Source organism: Eptatretus burgeri, chromosome 19, assembly GCF_056783735.1.
Source record: "Eptatretus burgeri isolate ZD-2024b chromosome 19, Ebu_testis_v1, whole genome shotgun sequence".
Classification (NCBI taxonomy): Eukaryota; Metazoa; Chordata; class Myxini; order Myxiniformes; family Myxinidae; genus Eptatretus; species Eptatretus burgeri.
In genome coordinates this window covers 3,039,666-3,059,335 of record NC_140979.1, presented here as the reverse complement: position 1 = coordinate 3,059,335, position 19,670 = coordinate 3,039,666, and the positions used below count along the sequence as shown (strand labels likewise).

Here is a 19,670-nt window from a genome sequence, read left to right as displayed (position 1 = left end):
CCTAACGGGAGCAGCAGAAAGACGAACAGCATATTGTCTGTCAACCAATAATGACCAATAACGTCTGTCAACCAATGACAGGACACGGTGCTATGACGGCACAATTAATGGGGTTTTTGCATGATTGACGTCACAATTCTTCTTCTTCGTTTGGTATGACGTCACAATCGACGCTGGGGACATGAGTATGTGCCTTTTCAAGGTTTGATATCGTTCTTCATCCGTTTCAGCTTTTCCCAAGTGTTTCCCAAGGTTTGAAAGCTGTTTTTTCCCAAGGTTTGAATTAATTGTTCAAATTATTAATTAATCCCAAGGTTTGAATTTTCCCAAGGGAAACAGCTGTTTCCCAAGGGTTTGAAAGCTGTTTTTACCCAAGGTTTGAATTAATTGTTGTGCTTGGCAGACATTTGTGAATACATTGACAGAGAGAGGGGCGAGAGACGAGGAGGGGGAGAGAGGAGGGGCGGGAGAGGGGAGGGAGAGAGGGGTGAGTGAGAGGGGCGTCACAATTCAAGAGAGGAGGTGGCAAGAGAAGGGGGGCGAGAAGGGGCGTCACAATTCTTCTTCTTTGTTTGATATGACGTCACAATTGACGCTGGGGACCTGAGTATGTTTCCCAGGTGTTTCCCAAGTTATGGCCATTTATGATACGGTTGGTCCGATCAAATTGAAACAATGCTCCAATACAGTCGTCGTTTACGAGAGCGAAAGAACGAAGCTGCACCTACGGGCACGCACTAGTATATATAACTCCGTTATGGAGGAAACATTTTCGATAAATACAAAAACAGAAAATAAAGAACGTCGATTCGTATCGAGGGAATTATCATCGACGAACTCGGACTCGATTTTCCACTTTCACAACACAATCTGAAACACAAACAATCCGTTAAAACGAAACGTTCAATCTTTGTATTCATTTTAAATCATGGACACGTGATTTGGCGGGAACCAATCAAACACCGCGATCTCCCTGTTCGCTTTTTCCCCAAACAGCTCGCGCTCTTCACTCGGTTACCACAGCGTACCGTCCTTCACCGACACGACGTGCGGTCCACCATGACCCGAGATCTCAGAGAGAACACCCCGGGATCCACGAGCGGCTCCGATGGAGGATACGTGGTCGGTCCGGGAGGTTCTCCGGAAGACCGCGGGTCCATGGTCGGTTCACCCAAGGACAAGGAGTCCAGACCCGGTACGTGACGTTCACTCCGTACCGAGAACTTGTTTCCCGTACTTATCCGTGCTGTGTACTAACACAGGAACTCATTGATTTAGTGAATGTCACGATATCTGGAGCGGAGCCGGAATTGAATTGTGAATGGAAATCCCATCCATGACATGTTACCCTCCCTCTTGTACATGTATGACATCATTTTATACCTCATCACTTCATTCATCATTCGATTCCTCTTTAATCCCGTTTACACCAAATCAGATGAAGATTTACTTGTGATTATGGGCCTCTGCACCGGTTCACAATGGCCTGTGATTGAGGACTGCAGTGGCATCTTTAACGTCGTCGAGGAATCACTGGATGAGAAGACAAGATACTTACCTTTGCTTTCAGAGGAAGGTATGCTCACTGATGCAACACCTTCCCTGTACATCACCAGGTTGGGAGTTTATAGCTCGTCCTGTACCAACCTTATTTAAGGACAAATTATGTTCAATATTATATTTAAAGATGTGATGGGTGAACTTAGTTTCCACTAAACTCGTCGGCTGTTTGTAAAGCAGAGTTGGTGAGAGTTTACCAGGAAACTAATTAATTTTGCTCGATGGATGGAAGTCACAAGTTCAAGGTCAAAGTTTGACTCAAAATCAGTTTTCACGAAATTTTGATCTGAAGCTGTGACCTCGACCTTTGACCTGCTGAAAGAACTGTTATGAAACCATTGTCACGGGATAGGTGTGTTTGTACCAACTCTGTTTTTCTGTTCTGGTGAAATATCAAAAAGGTATACCTGGTGTTGGTTTAATAGTTGGGGTGGTGGGCTTGGTTTACTTGGGTCCTGAGTTCAAATCCCACTTGGCTCTTGAATTAATACCAGGTGGGATTGACTCAGCTTGTCATCCTTCTGAGGTTGGCAAAGTAATGTACCAGCTTGCTGGGAGGATTGAGCCGTTTGAGTATCCTGTGTCAGAGTGGTCACCTGTCCAGGATTGTGTCCAATAACCCAGGTAACTGCTGTGGCAGCACTGATGCTCTCTCTGTACAGAGTGTGGTCTTCATGGATGGATCATGAAGGACACGTTTAACAACATTACCCATCACTGAGGGTCGGGGACGTGAACTCTCACGACCACCTGACTTCGTTAAGAATTTCTAGTTAATCATAACCTCTTTTAATTGAGGAAAGTGTGAAAATGTAATATATAAAGCTTAATTCGTGTTTGTTGACTTCTTTACCAGCAAATACTACCTGTCGCTTTGCTGTTGGGAATATTCAAGGGAAGAGGGGAGGAGGGATAGGACGAGGGAAAGGAGGAGGGGACGAGGGAAAGAAGGGATGGGAAGGATAGAGGAGAGGAGGGATGGAGGTGAGAGGGGAAGAGGGAGAGAGGAGGGAGGGGAAGGATGAAGAAGGATAGAGGGGTTGGAGAGAGAAGGACAATGTGAGTCTAGAGAGGGATATGATCGGAGAGAGACCAAAGGGGGTGACGGAGAGGGATAGGGTGATAGAGAGGGATAGGGCTGGGAGAGAGAGGGATAGGGTGATAGAGAGGGATAGGGGTGGGAGAGAGGGATAGGGGTGGGAGAGAGAGGGATAGGGGTGAGAGAGGGAGGGGGGAAAGTTTGGTGGGGAGAGGAGGGGGGATCCAGGTAGATGTGACGCCGAGTTTAACACCCATCTGGGACACAACACACACACACACACACACAGTTATGAATCACCCTGCCTGTGAAACACCGGGATGAAACTTTATAGCTCGGTCGGGATTCAAACCCAGGCGAGACAGCTGAGGGCGATCATGCGTACCTCTTGGCTATCCTGCCATGATCTGGTAATTGAATGCTGTTGGGGGAGGGGGAGGTGGCACAACGGGATGGGAAGGCAGCATGAGGGGGAAGGGCATCGTGAGGGGTAAGGGGGAATCGTGAGAGGGGAAGGCAGCGCAAGAGGAGCAGAAGGCATTACGAGGGAAGGGAAATGTTTCATTTCACTCATTTCAAGTGGAGGTTCAAACCAAAGCAAACAGCAATGAGCTTCGCAGCAAAGCGGAGGTGATTTTTGCTCACGCCATATACAGATGTTAGCAGCAAGGATGGTTCATGAAGATGATGTAAGCTGACTTCCAAGCAGAGGGAAGATGACCCCTGGAAAATGATGGAGTGAATGGAGCAGAATGTTTACACGTACAACTAGCCGTCGTTTTATTAAAGCCATCCCAGAAGCGACGGGTACTTCTACTGGTGGAATACATAAAGTTCAATTATTTTTTATTTTGTTTTTTTTTTGTTGCCGCACACACACGAAGTGAAAGATGGAGTTCAGCAGTTTGTTCATTTTGTCTGTCCGTCAGTCTGTCGACAAACATCAGTTTGTGTTCGAGGAACAACTCCATTTCAGTTGAAAGTTATATTTTGAACATTAATCGGAAAACAAACCTGTAGTTTATCAGTACTTTGGCTATGAATCCGTCCCGATCGCACATGCACGGAGAGGAAGAAGATTAGCATTTTAATCTGCCTGCAAAATTGAAACAAAATTGAAAATCATTCCAAACAGGAAACTTGCTGTTTTTAAGGATGTTATAAAGGACACAAACAACAGTGTTCCGTCTCCACCTCGAGGCACCTAAGCGAGTGCACCAGCTTCCCACCCGGAGGATGTCACGGCAGAAAGAAAATAAAGACACCAATGTGCCCTTTGTGGTGTTTTATGGGTGAGACCTACAATGCCTTCATCAAGTATTCACACCCCTCGACTTTTTTGTTGTTGTTGTTCATTGTTGTTTTCACATTTTGTTGTGTTCCAGCCTGACTTCAAAATGGATTAAATTTAAATGTTTTGTCACTGATCAACACAAAATACCCCCAATGACAAAGAGAAAACATATTTTTTGAAATTTCTACAAATTAATGAAAACTGAAAAGCTGAAATGTCTTTCGTCAATGTGTGTTCAACCCTCTCAGTCAATATTTTGTTATGTTGCACCGTTGCTTTGGCTGAATACTTGGGGTAGTTGTCCCGTTGGAACGTAAATCTTCACTGCAGTCGAAGGTCTTTTGCACTCTGAGGCAGGTTCTGCTCAAGGAAGAGGAGATTGGGACCTTACTCTATGCAGATTGTTGGTGCTGCTTCAGCAGTCTCCTTGGCTATTGGGCACAATCCTGGACAGGTCGCCACTCCGACAGGAAACCAGGATGCTGGCACTCACTTTGCCGACCTCGTAAGGATGACAGGCCGAGTTAACCCCACCTGGTATTAACTCAACAGCTGAGTGGGATTTGAACTCGGGACCCTCGGATCCAAAGCCCGGCACCCAAACCATTAAGCCAACATCAGGCAGCCAACTCCTCAAGGATTTGTTTGTATTTGGCTCCATTCATAGTTTCCTCTATCCTTGCAAGTGTTCCAGTCCCTGCCGCTGAAAAGCATCCCCATAATATGATGCCGCCGCCACCATGCCTCACGCTCGGGATGGTTTTGGATGGGCGATGAGCTGTGCTCAGTTTCTGCCAGATGTAGTGCTTTGCATTCAGACCAAAAAGTTCCATTTTCGTCTCCTCAGACAACAGAATATTTTGCCTCTTGATCTCAAAGTCTTTCACGTGACTTTTTACAAACTCAAGACGTGCTGTCATGTGCTTTTTTCCCAGGAGTGGCTTCTGTCTCGCCAATCTCCCATAAAGCCTTGATTTTTGAAGTGCTGCAGAGACTGTTGTCTTTCAAGCAAGTTCTCCCATCTCAGTGAAAGAACTCTGTAGTTCTGTCAGAGTGGTCGTTGCGTTCTTCTTCACCTCCCTGACAAAGTTCATTCTTTCCCGGTTGCTCAGTTTGTTCGGACAGCCAACTCTAGGAAGAGTCTGGGTAGTTCATATTCTTTCCATTTCCGAATGATGGAGCTCACTGTGCTCTTGGCAATGTCCATTGTCGATTGTCGATCAAACGGGGCGGCGAGACCGGAGAGGGGACGGTAGATGACAGAAAGACCGCTGACCTGCCTGCGGTGTGAGAATGAGAGGCCAACATACTCTCCCACATAGGCCCACATAGGAGGGATTAACCAGGGAGAGATACGAGGGAGAAAGTTGTGGAGACATCTCAAGGATGATCAAAGGAATTTGGATGCCCTGAGCTCAATTTGGAATGCCAGAGCAAATGGGTTGAATACCATTGAATTGTGGAAAGATATTTCAGGTTTTTTTTGTTAAAATTTCCAAAAACATGTTTTAAATTTGTCATTATGGGTATTTTGTGTAGATCAGTGACGACAATATAATTGTGGGTGCATGGATGGTACGATCATGTGATCCATGATAGTCGTGGCCATAATAGTGGGGTATTCAGTTAAGAATGGTAATTTTATTCAGAATGAACATGCAAGGTGCGACTATGTGTTCCACGAGTTCTGTTCAAGTTGTAAAAGTGATTTATTGATGTTTTTGCTCCATTGTCAATTTGCAGAGAAAAAATTTGAAAAGTCTTCAAGTGTCAACTGTTCCTCGTCATTGGACAGAGAAGTTTCTTTCGATCATCACCTGGCAGAGACTTTTTGTCAGGATGGTGACAAGTTTAGAGTTGTGTCGACAAACAACAACTGCGACAGGTGGATCAATGTCTTGCAACAGGAGAGCCAAACAAGTGAGAAGACAAACAATTTTGCCGTTTCCAACAAAAACTTCACCTCCTCATCGTGTTTAAAAGGATGTGTTGAAATATGCACAGGTGAGACGTCATACAGGTGCACTGTGTGTCAGAAGGGATTTGCTTCTTCTTCATATCTGTTGTCACATCAAAGGTTGCACACCGGTGAGAAACCCTTCAAGTGTTCACAATGCCGGAAGGCTTTTTATTTTTCATCAAATTTATGTCGTCATCAAAAAATACATTCCGGGAAGAAACCCTACAAGTGTTCTGTGTGTAACAAAGCGTTTAATCAGTCATCGAACTTATACACACATCAAAGAATACACACTGAAGAGAAACCTTACAAGTGTTCTGTGTGCAACAAGACCTTTACTCATTCATCAACTGTATCTCGACATCAAAGAATACACACCGGAGAGAAACTTTACAAGTGTCCTGTATGCAACAAGGCCTTTACTCATTCATCATCTGTATCTCGACATCAAAGAATACACAGCGGAGATAATCCCTACAAGTGTTCTGTGTGCCCCAAGGCCTTCATTAATCCATCATCTGTATCTAGACATCAAAAATTACACACTGGAGAGAAACCTTCCAATTGTTCTGTGTGTAACAATGCGTTCAATCATCCATCATCTGCATCTTGACGTCAAAGAATACATCAAAGCAAAGAATTTCCAGTATCAGGTGCGAGTATATGATGCCACACATGGGCTGGAGTTTACAGCAAATCCAGCGCCAACGATTGCAAAGAAGAGAAATGAATAATACAAAAAGATACGTCAACAAATATACACCGACAACTGGGAGAACGACAAAAGAGCAGGAAGATTGTGAAAAGATCTGGAAAGAGTTGGGGAGAGACAAAGAAGGCATTTTGCAGTGGTTTGGAAGACGTCATGTTAACTGGGATGGAGAACGAGTCAGAGTACAGTGTCTATAGAAAGTCTACACCCACTTTCAAAATTTTCACCTTTTGATGCCGGAAACCTGTAATTAAATCGGAATTTTTACACCTTTATTTACACATCGTAACGCACAACTTCCAAGTGAAAAAACAAATTCAAATTTCAGAAAATTAATTTGAAACACAAAACTAGAATATCTTGGGTGGATAAGTGTCCACCCCCATTATAACGGCAATTGCAAACCAGCTCAGGTGGAACCAATTACCTTCAAAATCACACACCAGGTTAATTGACCTCCACCTGTTTAAATTGCAGTGATTCTGATGATTTCAGAGTAAAATCAGCCGTTCCTGTGGGTTTCCACTGCGAGGTCGTGCATTTCAGAGCAAATTATCAACCATGAGCACCAATGAGCTTTCAAAAGACCTCCGGGATAAAGTTGTGGAAAGGCACAGATCAGGGGATGGGGAAAAATATTTCAAAGGCCTTACATATTCCTTAGAGCACAGTCAAGACAGTCGTTATTAAGAAATGGAAAGCGTATGGTACCACCAAGACCCTGCCGAGATCATGCCGTCCCTCCAAACTGGATGACCAAGCAAGGAGACTGATCAGAGGCCACTAAGAGGCCAATGGCAACTTTGAAAGAGCTGCAAGCCTTCATGGCAAGGACTGATTACTGGTTTGCATGTGACAACAATATCCCAAGCACTCCACAAGTCTGGGCTCTACGGTCAGGTGGCAAGAAGAGAGACATTACACAAAAAATCCCACCTTGAGTCCTGTTTGAGGAATACAAAAAAACACTCGAGAGATTCTGAAGCCATGTGGAATAAGGTTTTGTGGTCTGATGGAACTTTATGGGAAAAATGCAAAAACGCTACATTTGGTGCAAACCCAACAAAGCACATCAGCCAAAGGACACCACACCTACTGTGAAGCCTGGTGGTGGCAGCATCATGTCATGGGGATGCTTATCATCATCAGGGACTGGGGCACTTTTTATAGTTTTTTGTGTACCAAGTCGAGGCGTGTGTGAGAACAAATACACAGAAACATATCACAAGGTCGGAGACAAGAAGGGAGGGAGAGGGAAGCACAAAATATTGGGGGGGGAAAGAGTAGAGGATATCTGTGGAAGGGAGAGGGATGGGATGGGGTAAAAAGGATAGCTCTTCAGGTACTGTCAGGAAGGAAAACAGAGAAGTTGAAGGAGGTGGGTTTGGGGTGGATCAACGGGGGCAGTAAATATCAAGATTTTGGATAGGGGAAGATGTGAGATGGTAGTGAACAGCTGCTTTGAAGACCTGGAGGGAGGAGAGTGTGGGAGTTTATTCCAGAGGCAGTAAAAAAGAGGAATGAAAGAGTGAAGGTGAGCTGTGATTCTTGATTTTGACATTTTCACAAGAAGGGGAGTTTTGGCAGACCTTGAGTTCCTTGAGGAAATTTTGTTATGGGCCGGGGTTCGGTGGCGATAAACGACCACTAGGGGGAGCAGTGAGGTCGTTTTCACCGAACACCCCGGAATTTAGGTCGTGACTCTCAGATAAGTCCGAAAGGTCACGGGTCCCTTAGCGGACCGTTGTCGCCAATATTTAGACGACGTGGGGTCGGGTTAATTGCCGAATTTCAATATACCTAAGTCCTCACGTCGTCAAATTACCGGGGAAGTCACACCCTCGACGGACTCTGTCGAACCGGGTTGCTCTGGCGACCTCGATCCGGTGCAACTGAGCGGAATTACCAAAGTCCGTCAGTCCAAACGACAACTTACGGCACACGGCCTCCCGAATTCCCAATATGCACCGTGCTGGGTCTGTGGTAGAAACGACAAGCAAAGAACTGGAACATTTAACAATTGGGGGTTTATTTATAATGGGGGCAATAATCGGAAAGGGAGACACAGAGCAGAGTTACAACCGAATATCAGGCAGGCAATGTGCGATGAAAAGAAAACACTTAAACAATTCTCCCTAACAGACTGGCGCCGCGCGCACACACACACACACACACACACACACACACACACACACACACACACACACACACACACACACACACACACACACACACCCAAAAGAAATGGACCCCATGGGTCTTTATTCGGCCCCTCAGCCCAGAGGGAAGGCGAGCTGGGGGGATCAGAGCCAGGCCAGGTACCTTCCCGCCTCGTGCGGTCACACCGGATTCCACCCCACCACGGTGGGACTCGAACCCACGTCCCGAAATCCACGGGCCCACGACCCTGGCTGCTCAGCCGCCACCACCACGAGGAGCCACCGCAAAGGGCCACAGACCACGACCAAGACCAAGCCACCATGACAGACCAAAAGCAATAGGCCACTATGACTCCCGTATTCTGTTCCTGACAACCACTCTCCTCTTTCTCTTCGGACGGGGCGAACACTTCATCTGGATGGGGCGGAGCCGGCCCTGAGGAGATGAGCCTCCTGATTGGAAGGGCGTCTCGGGGGGTGTGTCGGGGCGTCTTGGAGGCCCGCCCCCCGAAGAGGCTCTGTCGTAGCTTTCGGCACTCTGGCCTCCCATTGGCCGGAGCGCCTCGGCCCTGCTCGCCCTTCGCCCATTGGCTGGAGGAAACGCTCCATGCCCTTCCTCGGAGCGGAGCCTCGATCTGATGCCTTTCGCCAAAAACACGTGGGCAATAGAGTTGGTGGTTTGAGGAAGTGAAGGGGATTTGTTGTAAAAACTAACTATAAAGAAACTTCGCAGCGCACACATATAATTCCCGTGAGATACAGGGGATAGGACCCTAACTATAACACATACTTATCGAAATAACTGAACTTCTGGGACTGGCTGTCTGTGTGCAAATGGCTGCCAGATCCGTAACAATATCAGGGGTACAGATCACAGACAGAGCAGCGGGGGCAACGCCAGGGAGGAGATGGTCGAATACAGAAAGACCACCGACCTGCCTCCGGTGAGAGATCCAACGACTCAGCTTGAGATCCCAATGATCAGGGAGATACCAATGATCCAAAAAGTCTTGGTTTCCACAGCGTTAAGTCGAGCTCCGTGTGAGGCATGAACACCACCCCGGAGGGGGGAGCAGTGATCCATCAGACTGCGGATGAAAGCTTGGTAAATGGTTTGAATCTCAGGTGTGTCAAGGAAGGACTTCGCACAATGGAGGATGCCAGGTTGGCAATTGACTTTGGAGGCCAGCTTGGAGATGTGGCTTTCCTAGTAAAGATCATGGCAGATAATGAGACCCAGAAGCTTGAATGAAAGGACTTCTTGAAGACGATTGTTGAGAAAATAGATGGGGGGGTTCGAGACGGTCCTTTCGGAGAGACATGGTGAGGCTGTGAATTGTCAGGACAGACCGGAAAATGGATGGAGCAAAACACAGAAAGATCCGAGAGGAAAACCTGCTGCCCTCTGCAGGAGAACTGAAATTGGGACAGAAGTTCACCTTTCAGCATGACGACGACCTGAAGCACACAACCAAAGCCACACTGGAGTCGCGAAGGAACAAAAAGATATCCTTGAGTCGCCCAGTCAGAGCCCCGACCTAAATCCAATCAAAAATCTGTGGCATGATTTCATGATTGCTGTCCATCAACACTCCCCATGCAGCTTGACTGAGCTTGAACAGTTTTGTGTGGAAGAATAGGCAAATATTGCCCAATCAATGTGTTGGCACTGTCATTGCTTGATCCCAACAGAACAATCCCAACAGACTCACTGCTGTAATTGCTGCCAAAGGTGTTCCACCAAGTATTAACTCAGGGGGGTGGACACTTATCCAACCAAGATATTCTTGTTTTGTGTTTTTAATTAATTTTACTGAAATTTGGAGAATTTGTTTTTTAATTTAGAAGTTGTCGGTGACGGTGGGTAAATAACAGGGAAAAAGTCTGATTTAATGTAATTTAATTCCGGGCTGGAAGGCAACAAAAGGTGAAAAATTTGAAAATTTGGTGTAGACTTTCTGCAGGCACTGTAAATACCCAACACCATGAACACTTTAAGAAGATGGCCGGATGGAGTCAATCAGGACAGGTGCAGGTTCTGTAAGGTAGAAACAGAAAACACCATCACCATCTCTTGGGATGTAAAAACCTCATGTCAGAACACCTGTACACACAAAGGCACAACAAGGTGTCGAGATCAATCCACCAACACATGTGCAAAAACATCAATATCCCAGTCTCAGAGAACTCTTCCAAGTATGAACCAAATGTGATACCAGGATCTGAAAAAGGAACCTGGACGTTAAAGAGCGCTGATATTGCACCAGTTAATCAGAGCAACGGGAGTGATTCTGTGACAACATAAAAACTAGAACAATCATCCAAAGCAATTTATGAGAAGAGAAACTAGCAGAACAATGATCTGGATGGGTTTGAAATCCTGAAAAAGGAATCAGAAAACATCGAAGGGAAATGTCTTGAGGGGTCACCTTTGTCATGATTACATCATCACTTCACGGCATAATTGTTGATCCAAATTCAGATGGAGATTTCAATTTGATGTTTTATTGTCTTATTGACTTCATAACAACTGTTTTCGTGGAAATGCGGGAATTTCACAACATTCCAATTGGGAGTGAATATTATGTGCGTCTTCGGGATTTTGCGAACAATCTTCGGCACCACGGGCAAAAAATTCCAAAATGTCAGCTCGAACCTCAGGATCCCCCTGTCCCAAGGGAACGACATGAAAATGGATCAATCCACAAAAGTGTATCACTGCACCCCTTAGCTGGGCGTGCGGACTAGTTGTGGTTGGAGTAGCTGTTGTTGTAGTTGAAGGAGTCATGGAAATAGTGTTCAGGATTTTCGATTGGATTCCCAATTTTGGTGCTTGCTTGGTGTTTGTACTTCTCAACTTGATTTGTTTGTTTGTTCTTCGATTTTCTTTTCCAGCATGATGAGATGTTCCGCATCTAATGAACTTCTCTGTCATAACATTATTTAATGTAATTTTTGGAATGATTTTACATTAACAATGACATCATAATGTGAAAAGTAGGAGTGATTCATTTAGTTTTGGTACCCTTGCCTCACCTTGCACTTCTTGATGCCAGAGAAACCAATTCCATCACAATCATTGGAATCTCCAGCAATGAAGCTGAGTCTGTGGTTCTCTTACTCTCACACCGGTGGTCTCTCTGTCTTCTCCAGGTTAGTTTCTGGTCCTGCACCCCTCTGCCTTGCTCTGTACACCCATCCCCGAATTTTGCTCCAAAGGGCTTTCTTCCAGGAACCAACTTTTGTTGAAACTCCCAAAATCCAGGCTCTTTGCTCACCTCCACTCATTTGTTACTCCTTTCTCAAGCCTGTTGAACCAACTTGCTCAGACTGATGAATCTGACTCTTCCGTCTTCAAGATAGCTATTCAATTCACCAACACCCCCCCCCCGCCCACCCCATCCATATTCATGATATTTTCCCCCTCTCCGAGCCTTCCTTTCCTCCCCAAGCCCTCTCCAAAGTAAAGCCCTCCCCAAACCCTCTCCAAAATAAAGCCCAACACAAACCGACCTCTTCCTTTCCAGATTAATGTACTTTTCCCCCTTATTCCTCACCATCCTTTTCTTATACCATCTCCAGTTTTCCTTTCCCCCTCTTGCTGTGTTTGAGCTTGCATTCAGCTTGTTCACCTCTTTGTCCACCCACCTCCCTCTGATCTCATTCTTTCCCATGCTCATTATTCATCCAAGTGACCCTCCATACCTCTACCCTGTTGTAGTTGTGTCCCTGCCTCACCCCCCCCCCCTTCCACGATGTTCTTTCTGTTCTGTTCTGTTTGGGTCTTTTCTGTTTCAACATCTCCCATGAGTGTCTCAAATAATAATAATTAATGATTGGAAAAATTGTTGGGTTTTGGGGGGTTTTGGGGACTTCTCTGTGCAATCAGTATTTCTGAATCCACCAGGTGATCTTGCTCCAAGCGTGTGTCAAAGAATTTCTAAATTCCTCCTGTACATTTGAGTCAATTAAAACAGGAAAAACAAATACAAACATCGATACGGAGAATCGGAGCAACGCACTCTTTCCGCGACTCTGCAGTGCATAGAAACTTTGAATTATTTTGTAGTTTTCAGTGGGACGAGGTCTGTTTACCCTCCAAACATGCTGACGTCATAGCTGACATGTTGAGGGCTCAGGGAAGAATCACTCGCAGCTTTGTTGCAGCAGCCATCTGGGGGTCAGCTTCATGTTGAAGGGATAAGGAATATTTATGAACTAAAGGTTGATAAGAGTTTTCAGAGGGGGTGAGATCATCCAACCATGTTTTGATCATCCTCGAGACAGAATGGTGTCAAGACTGCAGTCATTTGGGTGCTGGGATGGATCACAGATGGCTCCTTGGTCCGGGGGTTCAAAGTCAGCCTGCATTGAAAAGGCGAGGGAAAGATATTGTTGCGGTTCTCGGAACCGCATGCATCCAACAGATAGTGGTCCAAGACAGTTATTCCATTAATATACGTGTAGATAGTCCCTTCCCTTTTGTCTAGTGGGACAACAGGGGCGTGCGTTGCGATGATCTCATAGCTCGGTTTGCTTCCATCATTTCTTCTTCATTTCATTTCTACTCCTCTGATTATTCCTGAGATTATTCCTCGCTGTGAGATGGGTCCTCCGCAAAGGCCAAGCAGACAACAACCCTCCGTACAAAACAGCGTGCCAAACGCACTCGCAGCGGTAATTTCCACCCGATGGTGTCTCCACAACACAGGAAACACACCCAGCACGACGCCCACGCTGCACGGAACGCGTACCGAGGCCGATAACAGAAAGACAACACCCCACCACGTTGTGCATGATACGGGAAGCACGTACTTTTCAACCCATTGCTGGACTACTTATATCGATCGGGTTTCGTCCATCACCCGAGCGCTGGCCACGTGCCTCATGGCGGATCCACACGCACTGTACGGAATGTGCTTGAATGCAGACCCGTACGCCGCTCGCGACTGTTACCATACAGAGCCGGGCACGAATGGACACATCTTACTGTCTGTGCATGGGTTCGCCATAACATCGTACTTTCGGTCCTCGCGGCCTGCAAACGTCCCCTCGCCTCTATGACTAGTGAAGCTGCGATCGGGCGGGGGCATGTTGTACAGTTTGGGCCACGTTGGCGCACACGGAGCGGGCGCGTTGGCCAGCGCTTGTCGGGGACGAGCGTGCGTGCGAGACCGACGCTGGCCTCGGCCGGTCATCAGGGCAAGGCCCGGGGGTTCTTGCAAGACGATTCATGGCGTGGAGTTCAGTGTGGCCGAATCGTGTCATGTCGTGGGGTCGGAGTGAGACCTTCCCACAGCTCAGGGTCACCTTGCCGGAAATGGAGTGTTGCAGTTTCCGGCCATTGTGGCCGGGCCGCACAGGGGGTCGGGGCCAATCAGAACAACCAATTCGGGTGACGACACCGAGTTTAGGAGTGGCCCCCCACCCCGCGCTGCGAGGCGTATAAAGGTCCGAGCGGACTCCTCGTTCTCTCTCTGCTGCCCTGCCGCTCAACCTGGACCTCGACTCTTCCTTCTGTCATCATCACTGGGCTCCTCTTCCTCTTCACCACCCACATGAAGCTGACTACACCCTTCCAACTCAAGCCCCTCCTTCACGCCCACGGTGGCGAGGAGCGAAGCGTCAGTTGGGGTACCGCACCACGGAGCACTCCCCCCAAACGTATTGGGGGCTTGTTCGGGTTCCGCGTATCAGTTATACAAAGGTACCAGTTATACAAAGGTAGCCTCAACTCCTCTCCTGTCTTGCCTCAATCCCTCTTCATCGAATTTTCTGTGTGTGTGTGTGTGTGTGTGTGTGTGTGTGTGTGTGTGTGTGTGTGTGTGTGTGTGTGTGTGTGTGTGTGTGTGTGTGTCCTGGCGCCTGTCTATGTAAGTAAGCCTGCAGAAGATCGTTATTATTATTTTCGGGTTCGGTCTGCTCTGTGTCTGCTTTTATAAGTTGCTTGTTTATTGCTGCACCACACCTCTCTCCCCTATCGCTGCACAACACACCCCAATAAATCTTGATCGTACCACATACCTTTCCTCGCCCATTGTTAATAAATTTTTATTTGGAATGTTTCCTGCTCGTTTTTGTCTTTTCTTCCATTGATCCATCATGGTCCGAATCCTAGCTAACCCGGGACTTTATTCCCAACAATCCGTTCCTTTTAGCACTAAGCCGGTACGTCCTTGGCAGTGTTGCTCGGCTGCATCCAGTCCGGTGGAGTGATCCGGTTCGGACAAGGCACACCGAGGGCGTGTTCCCCGGTAATTAAATCACGTGGTTATTTTTAGGTAACCGGATTAACTCGACGGAAAACCCTAAGTCACGTGGTTCAGTTATTGGCGTCCACGGTCGGTTAAGCGACCCGCCGCGTCACGGAATTATCCGTGTGACGGCCTACAATTCCGGGGAGTCTGGTGGGAGCCGAGAGAGCTTCCCCAACCTTGTGGTCTTCTCACCCGACCCCCGGCCTGCAAAAATATATAATCTGAAGCTGACAAGAGTGTAAGAAAATACCTGGATATCACCTTGAGCAAACATTCCATTGAAACTGACATAGTGTCTCCAACCAGACTTTCAGACACCAATATAACTACTGGTTGTACATGAGAATCCCTTAATAAGCACAGTATATAAAATAATTGGTAATTCTGTTGCACTGAATTATAATTAAAGATTAATTGCAAGGCCAATCTGTTCTGGGGAAGAAAAGGCACTTTTTACCAAGCAGATTGATCCTCTTCCAGTACAAAAGATATATAAGGTCATTTAAAATGCAAATATATATTATTCTTAAAACAGATGCATGTTCAAGCACATCAATGTAATAATCATGTTGTATTTGAGGATATTTCTCATGAAAGGGTTCCAACAATACATTTACTTTTCAATTAAGTTTAATTGGAAACATTTTATTTGTTTCTTTTTATCACCCTCAACCCCATAATGCTAATTTTGGAGAAATTTGCATCGACACGTGCAATACATTCTTCTGACGCATTCCTTTTTGGGAGGTGTATAAGCATTGGACTGCTGCGTCCATTGCTCCTGAAAATAAACATTAACCCGGCGAACATACAGGAAAAAAACATGTGAGTACTGCTTTTATGCTGATATAACACATCGTGGTTCTATACCTGAGATAATTCCAGTTATGTTCCCACTCCCCCCCCCCACACCTTTGGGTGAATTAACTTTTTCCTCAAAACTTGATGGAATCAATCGGAACTTGCACAGACACAATGTCGGAGTTCCCTCATTAATCCCTGAAAGTTTCAGCTTCCTCGGTCAAATCCTCCCGGAGGAGTAGATGATACATTCCCATATACATACCCACATACATATCCATATACATACCCACATACATACCAACATATCCATATACATACCCACATACCCATATACATACCCACATATCCATATACATACCTACATACATACCCATATACTTACCCACATACATATCCATATACATACCCACATATCCATATACATACCCACATATCCATATACATACCCACATACATACCCACATACATACCCACATACCCATATACGTACCCACATATCCATATACATACCCACATATACATACCTACATACATACCCACATATCCATATACATACCTACATACATACCCACATATCCATATACATACCCACATACATACCCACATACCCATATACATACCCACATATCCATATACATACCTACATACATACCCACATATCCATATACATACCCACATATCCATATACATACCCACATATCCATATACATACCCACATATCCATATACATACCCACATATCCATATACATACCCACATACATACCCACATATCCACATACCCATATATAACTCCGTTATGGAGGGAAGATTGTCGATAAATACAAAAACAGAAAATAAAGAATGTTGTTTCGCATCGAGGGAATAATCATCGACGAACTCGGACTCGATTTTCCACTTTCACAACACAATCTGAAACACAAACAATCCGTTAAAACGAAACGTTCAATCTTTGTATTTATTTTAAATCATGGACACGTGATGTGGCGGGAACCAATCAGACACCGCGATCTCGCGATTCGCTTTTTCCCCAAACAGCTCGCGGTCTTCACTCGGTTACCACAGCGTACCGTCCTTCACCGACACGACGTGCGGTCCACCATGACCCGAGATCCACGAGCGGCTCCGATGGAGGATACGTGGTCGTTCCAGGAGGTTCTCCGGAAGACCGCGGGTCCATGGTCGGTTCACCCGAGGACAAGGGGTCCAGACCTGGTACGTGACATTCACTCCGTACCGAGAACTTGTGTTTCCCGTGCTGATCCGTGCTGTGTACTAACACAGGAACTCATTGATTTAGTGAATGTCACGATGTCTGGAGCGGAGCCGGAATTGAATTGTGAATGGAAATCCCATCCATGACATGTTACCCTCCCTCTTGTACATGTATGACATCATTTTACACCTCATCACTTCATTCATCATTAGATTTATCTTTAATCTCGTTTACAACAAATCAGATGAAGATTTACTTGTGATGAGGGGCCTCTGCGCCGGCACACAATGGCCTGTTCTTGAGGACTGCAGTGGCTGCTTTAACGTCCTTGAGGAATCACTGGATGAGAAGACAAGAGACTCACCTTTGCTTTCAGAGGAAGGTATGCTCACTGATGCAGCACCTTCCCTGTGCATCACCATGTTGGGAGTTTGTAGCTCATCCTGTAACAACCTTATTTAAGGCCAAATTATGTTCAATATTATATTTAAAGATGGGAAGGGTGAACTTAGCAACAACTAAACTAGTCGGCTGTTTGTAAAGCAGAGTTGGTGAGACTTTACCAGTAAACTAATTAATTCCTGCTCGATGGATGGAAGTCACAAGTTCAAGGTCAAAGTTTGACCCAAAATCATTTTTCACGAAATTTTGACCTGAAGCTGTGACCTCGACCTTTGACCTGCTGCAAGAACTGTCATATAACCATTGTCACGGGATAGTTGTGTTTGTACCGACTCTGTTTATCTGTTTTGGAAAAATATCATTAAGGTATACCTGGTGTTGGTTTAATGGTTCGGGTGGTGGACTTGGTTTACTTGGGTCCTGAGTTCAAATCCCACTTGACTGTTGAATTAATACCAGGTGGGGTTGACTCAGCTTGTCATCCTTCTGAGGTTGGCAAAGTGATACCAGCTTGCTGGGATGATTGAGCTGTTTGAGTATCCTGTGTCAGAGTGGTCACCTGTCCAGGATTGTGTCCAATAACCCAGGTAACTGCCGTTGCAGCAGTGATGCTCTCTCTGTACAGAGTGTGGTCTTCATGGATGGATCATAAAGGACACGTTTAACAACATCACCCATCACTGAGAGTCAGGGACATGAACTTTCATGAGCACCTGACTTATTGCATAATTTATCGTTAATCATAACCTCTTCTAATTGAGGAAAGTGTGAAAATATAATGTATAAAGCTTAATTCGTGTTTGTTTACTTGTTTACCAGCAAATACGACCTGTCGCTTCGCTGATGGGAATATTCAAGGGAAGAGGGAGAGGAGGGAGGGGACGAGGGAAAGGAGGGTTGGGAAGGACAAAGGAGAGGAGGGAGGTAAGAGGGAGAGAGGAGGGAGGGGAAGGATAAAGGAGGAAGAGGGGGAGAAGAGAGAAGGATCGGGTGAGCAGAGAGGATGAGGAGAGAGAAGGATGGGATCGGAGCGAGATCAAAAGGGGTGAGGAAGAGGGATAGGGATGAGAGAAAGGGATAGGGGTGGGATATAGAGGGATAGGGGTGAGAGGGGAGAGGGGGAGGGGAGGGGGAAAGTGTGGAGGGGGAGAGGAGGGGGGATCCAGGCAGATGTGACGCCGAGTTTTACACCCATCTAGGAGACAACGCACATTTATGAATCACCCTGCCTGTGAAACACCGGGATGACACTTTATGGCTCGGTCGGGATGCAAACCCAGGCGAGACATTTGAGAGCGATTATGCGTACCTCTTGGCTATCCTGCTGTGATCTGCTAATTGATTGCTGTTGAGGGAAGGGGAGGTGGCACAACGGGATGGGAAGGCAGCATGAGGGGGAAGGGGAATCGTGAGGGGGGAAGGGGGCATCGTGACGGGGAAGGCAGCTTGAGGGGGAAGGGGCATCGTGAGGGGGGAAGGCAGCATGAGGGGGAAGGGGCATCGTGAGGGGGGAAGGGGGCATCGTGAGGAGAGGCAGCTTGAGGGGAAGAGAAGGCAGTGCAAGAGGAGCAGAAGGCAGCACGAGGGAAGGGGAATGTTTCATTTCACTTGTTTCAAGCGGAGGTTCAAACCAAAGCAAACAACAATGAGCTTCGCAGTGAAGCGGAGGTGAAATTTGCTCACGCCATATGCAGATGGAAGCGGCAAGGATCGTTCATGATGTGGAGGGATGGATTCATGTCAGCTGACTTCCAAGCAGAGGGAAGTTGATCCCGGAAAAATGATGGAGTGAATGGAGCAGAATGTTTGGAAGTAAAATGTTCCCTCGTTTGATTAAATCCGTCAGGGAAGTGATGGGTACTTCTACTGGTGGAATACATAAAGCTCAATTATTTTTAGCAGCGTCTGGTGTGGCGAACGCTGCTCTCAGAGAGCTCGGGCGTTGTTGTTGTTGTTGTTGTTGTTGTTCTTCTTCTTCTTCTTCTTCTTCTTCTTCTTGTTCTTCATGTTCTTCTTCTTCTTGTGTAGACAAAACCTTAGGACTCGGCTCTTTTCTCGACAGGATCCGGATCTCCTTAAATACTAAACACCTCTATAGATCCTCACATTGAGGGTGCCTTTTGAGAGCGTCCATCATGAACTTTTATATATTGTTGCGGTTGAGGAAATTCGCAAACCACCATTCAGGTCCCGTAGGTGAGATATCTCTGTAAGTACATGTGTAGTTCGCCCAAACCCGTTGTTTAGAGGGAATAAATGTGATCCATTC

At 46.2% G+C, this 19,670-nt stretch overlaps 1 protein-coding gene across 5 annotated transcripts in view; it reads left to right on the top strand.

Annotated features, from left to right (window-relative positions):
* The window catches only part of LOC147008439 (uncharacterized), a 77,803-nt gene that overhangs the window by 24,418 nt on the left and 33,715 nt on the right, over window positions 1-19,670 (top strand). The window contains exons 5-8 of one of the 5 annotated variants that reach the window (XM_085864758.1): window positions 997-1,195; window positions 1,439-1,576; window positions 16,822-16,998; window positions 17,244-17,381. The exons of 3 other annotated variants lie outside the window; for them this stretch is intronic. In XM_085864758.1, coding sequence (XP_085720884.1) covers window positions 997-1,195; window positions 1,439-1,576; window positions 16,822-16,998; window positions 17,244-17,381 — 652 coding nt within the window. Of the gene's footprint in view, window positions 1-996; window positions 1,196-1,438; window positions 1,577-5,636; window positions 7,822-16,821; window positions 16,999-17,243; window positions 17,382-19,670 lie in introns of those variants that run through there. One more of the 5 variants, XM_085864751.1, reaches the window with a different exon arrangement.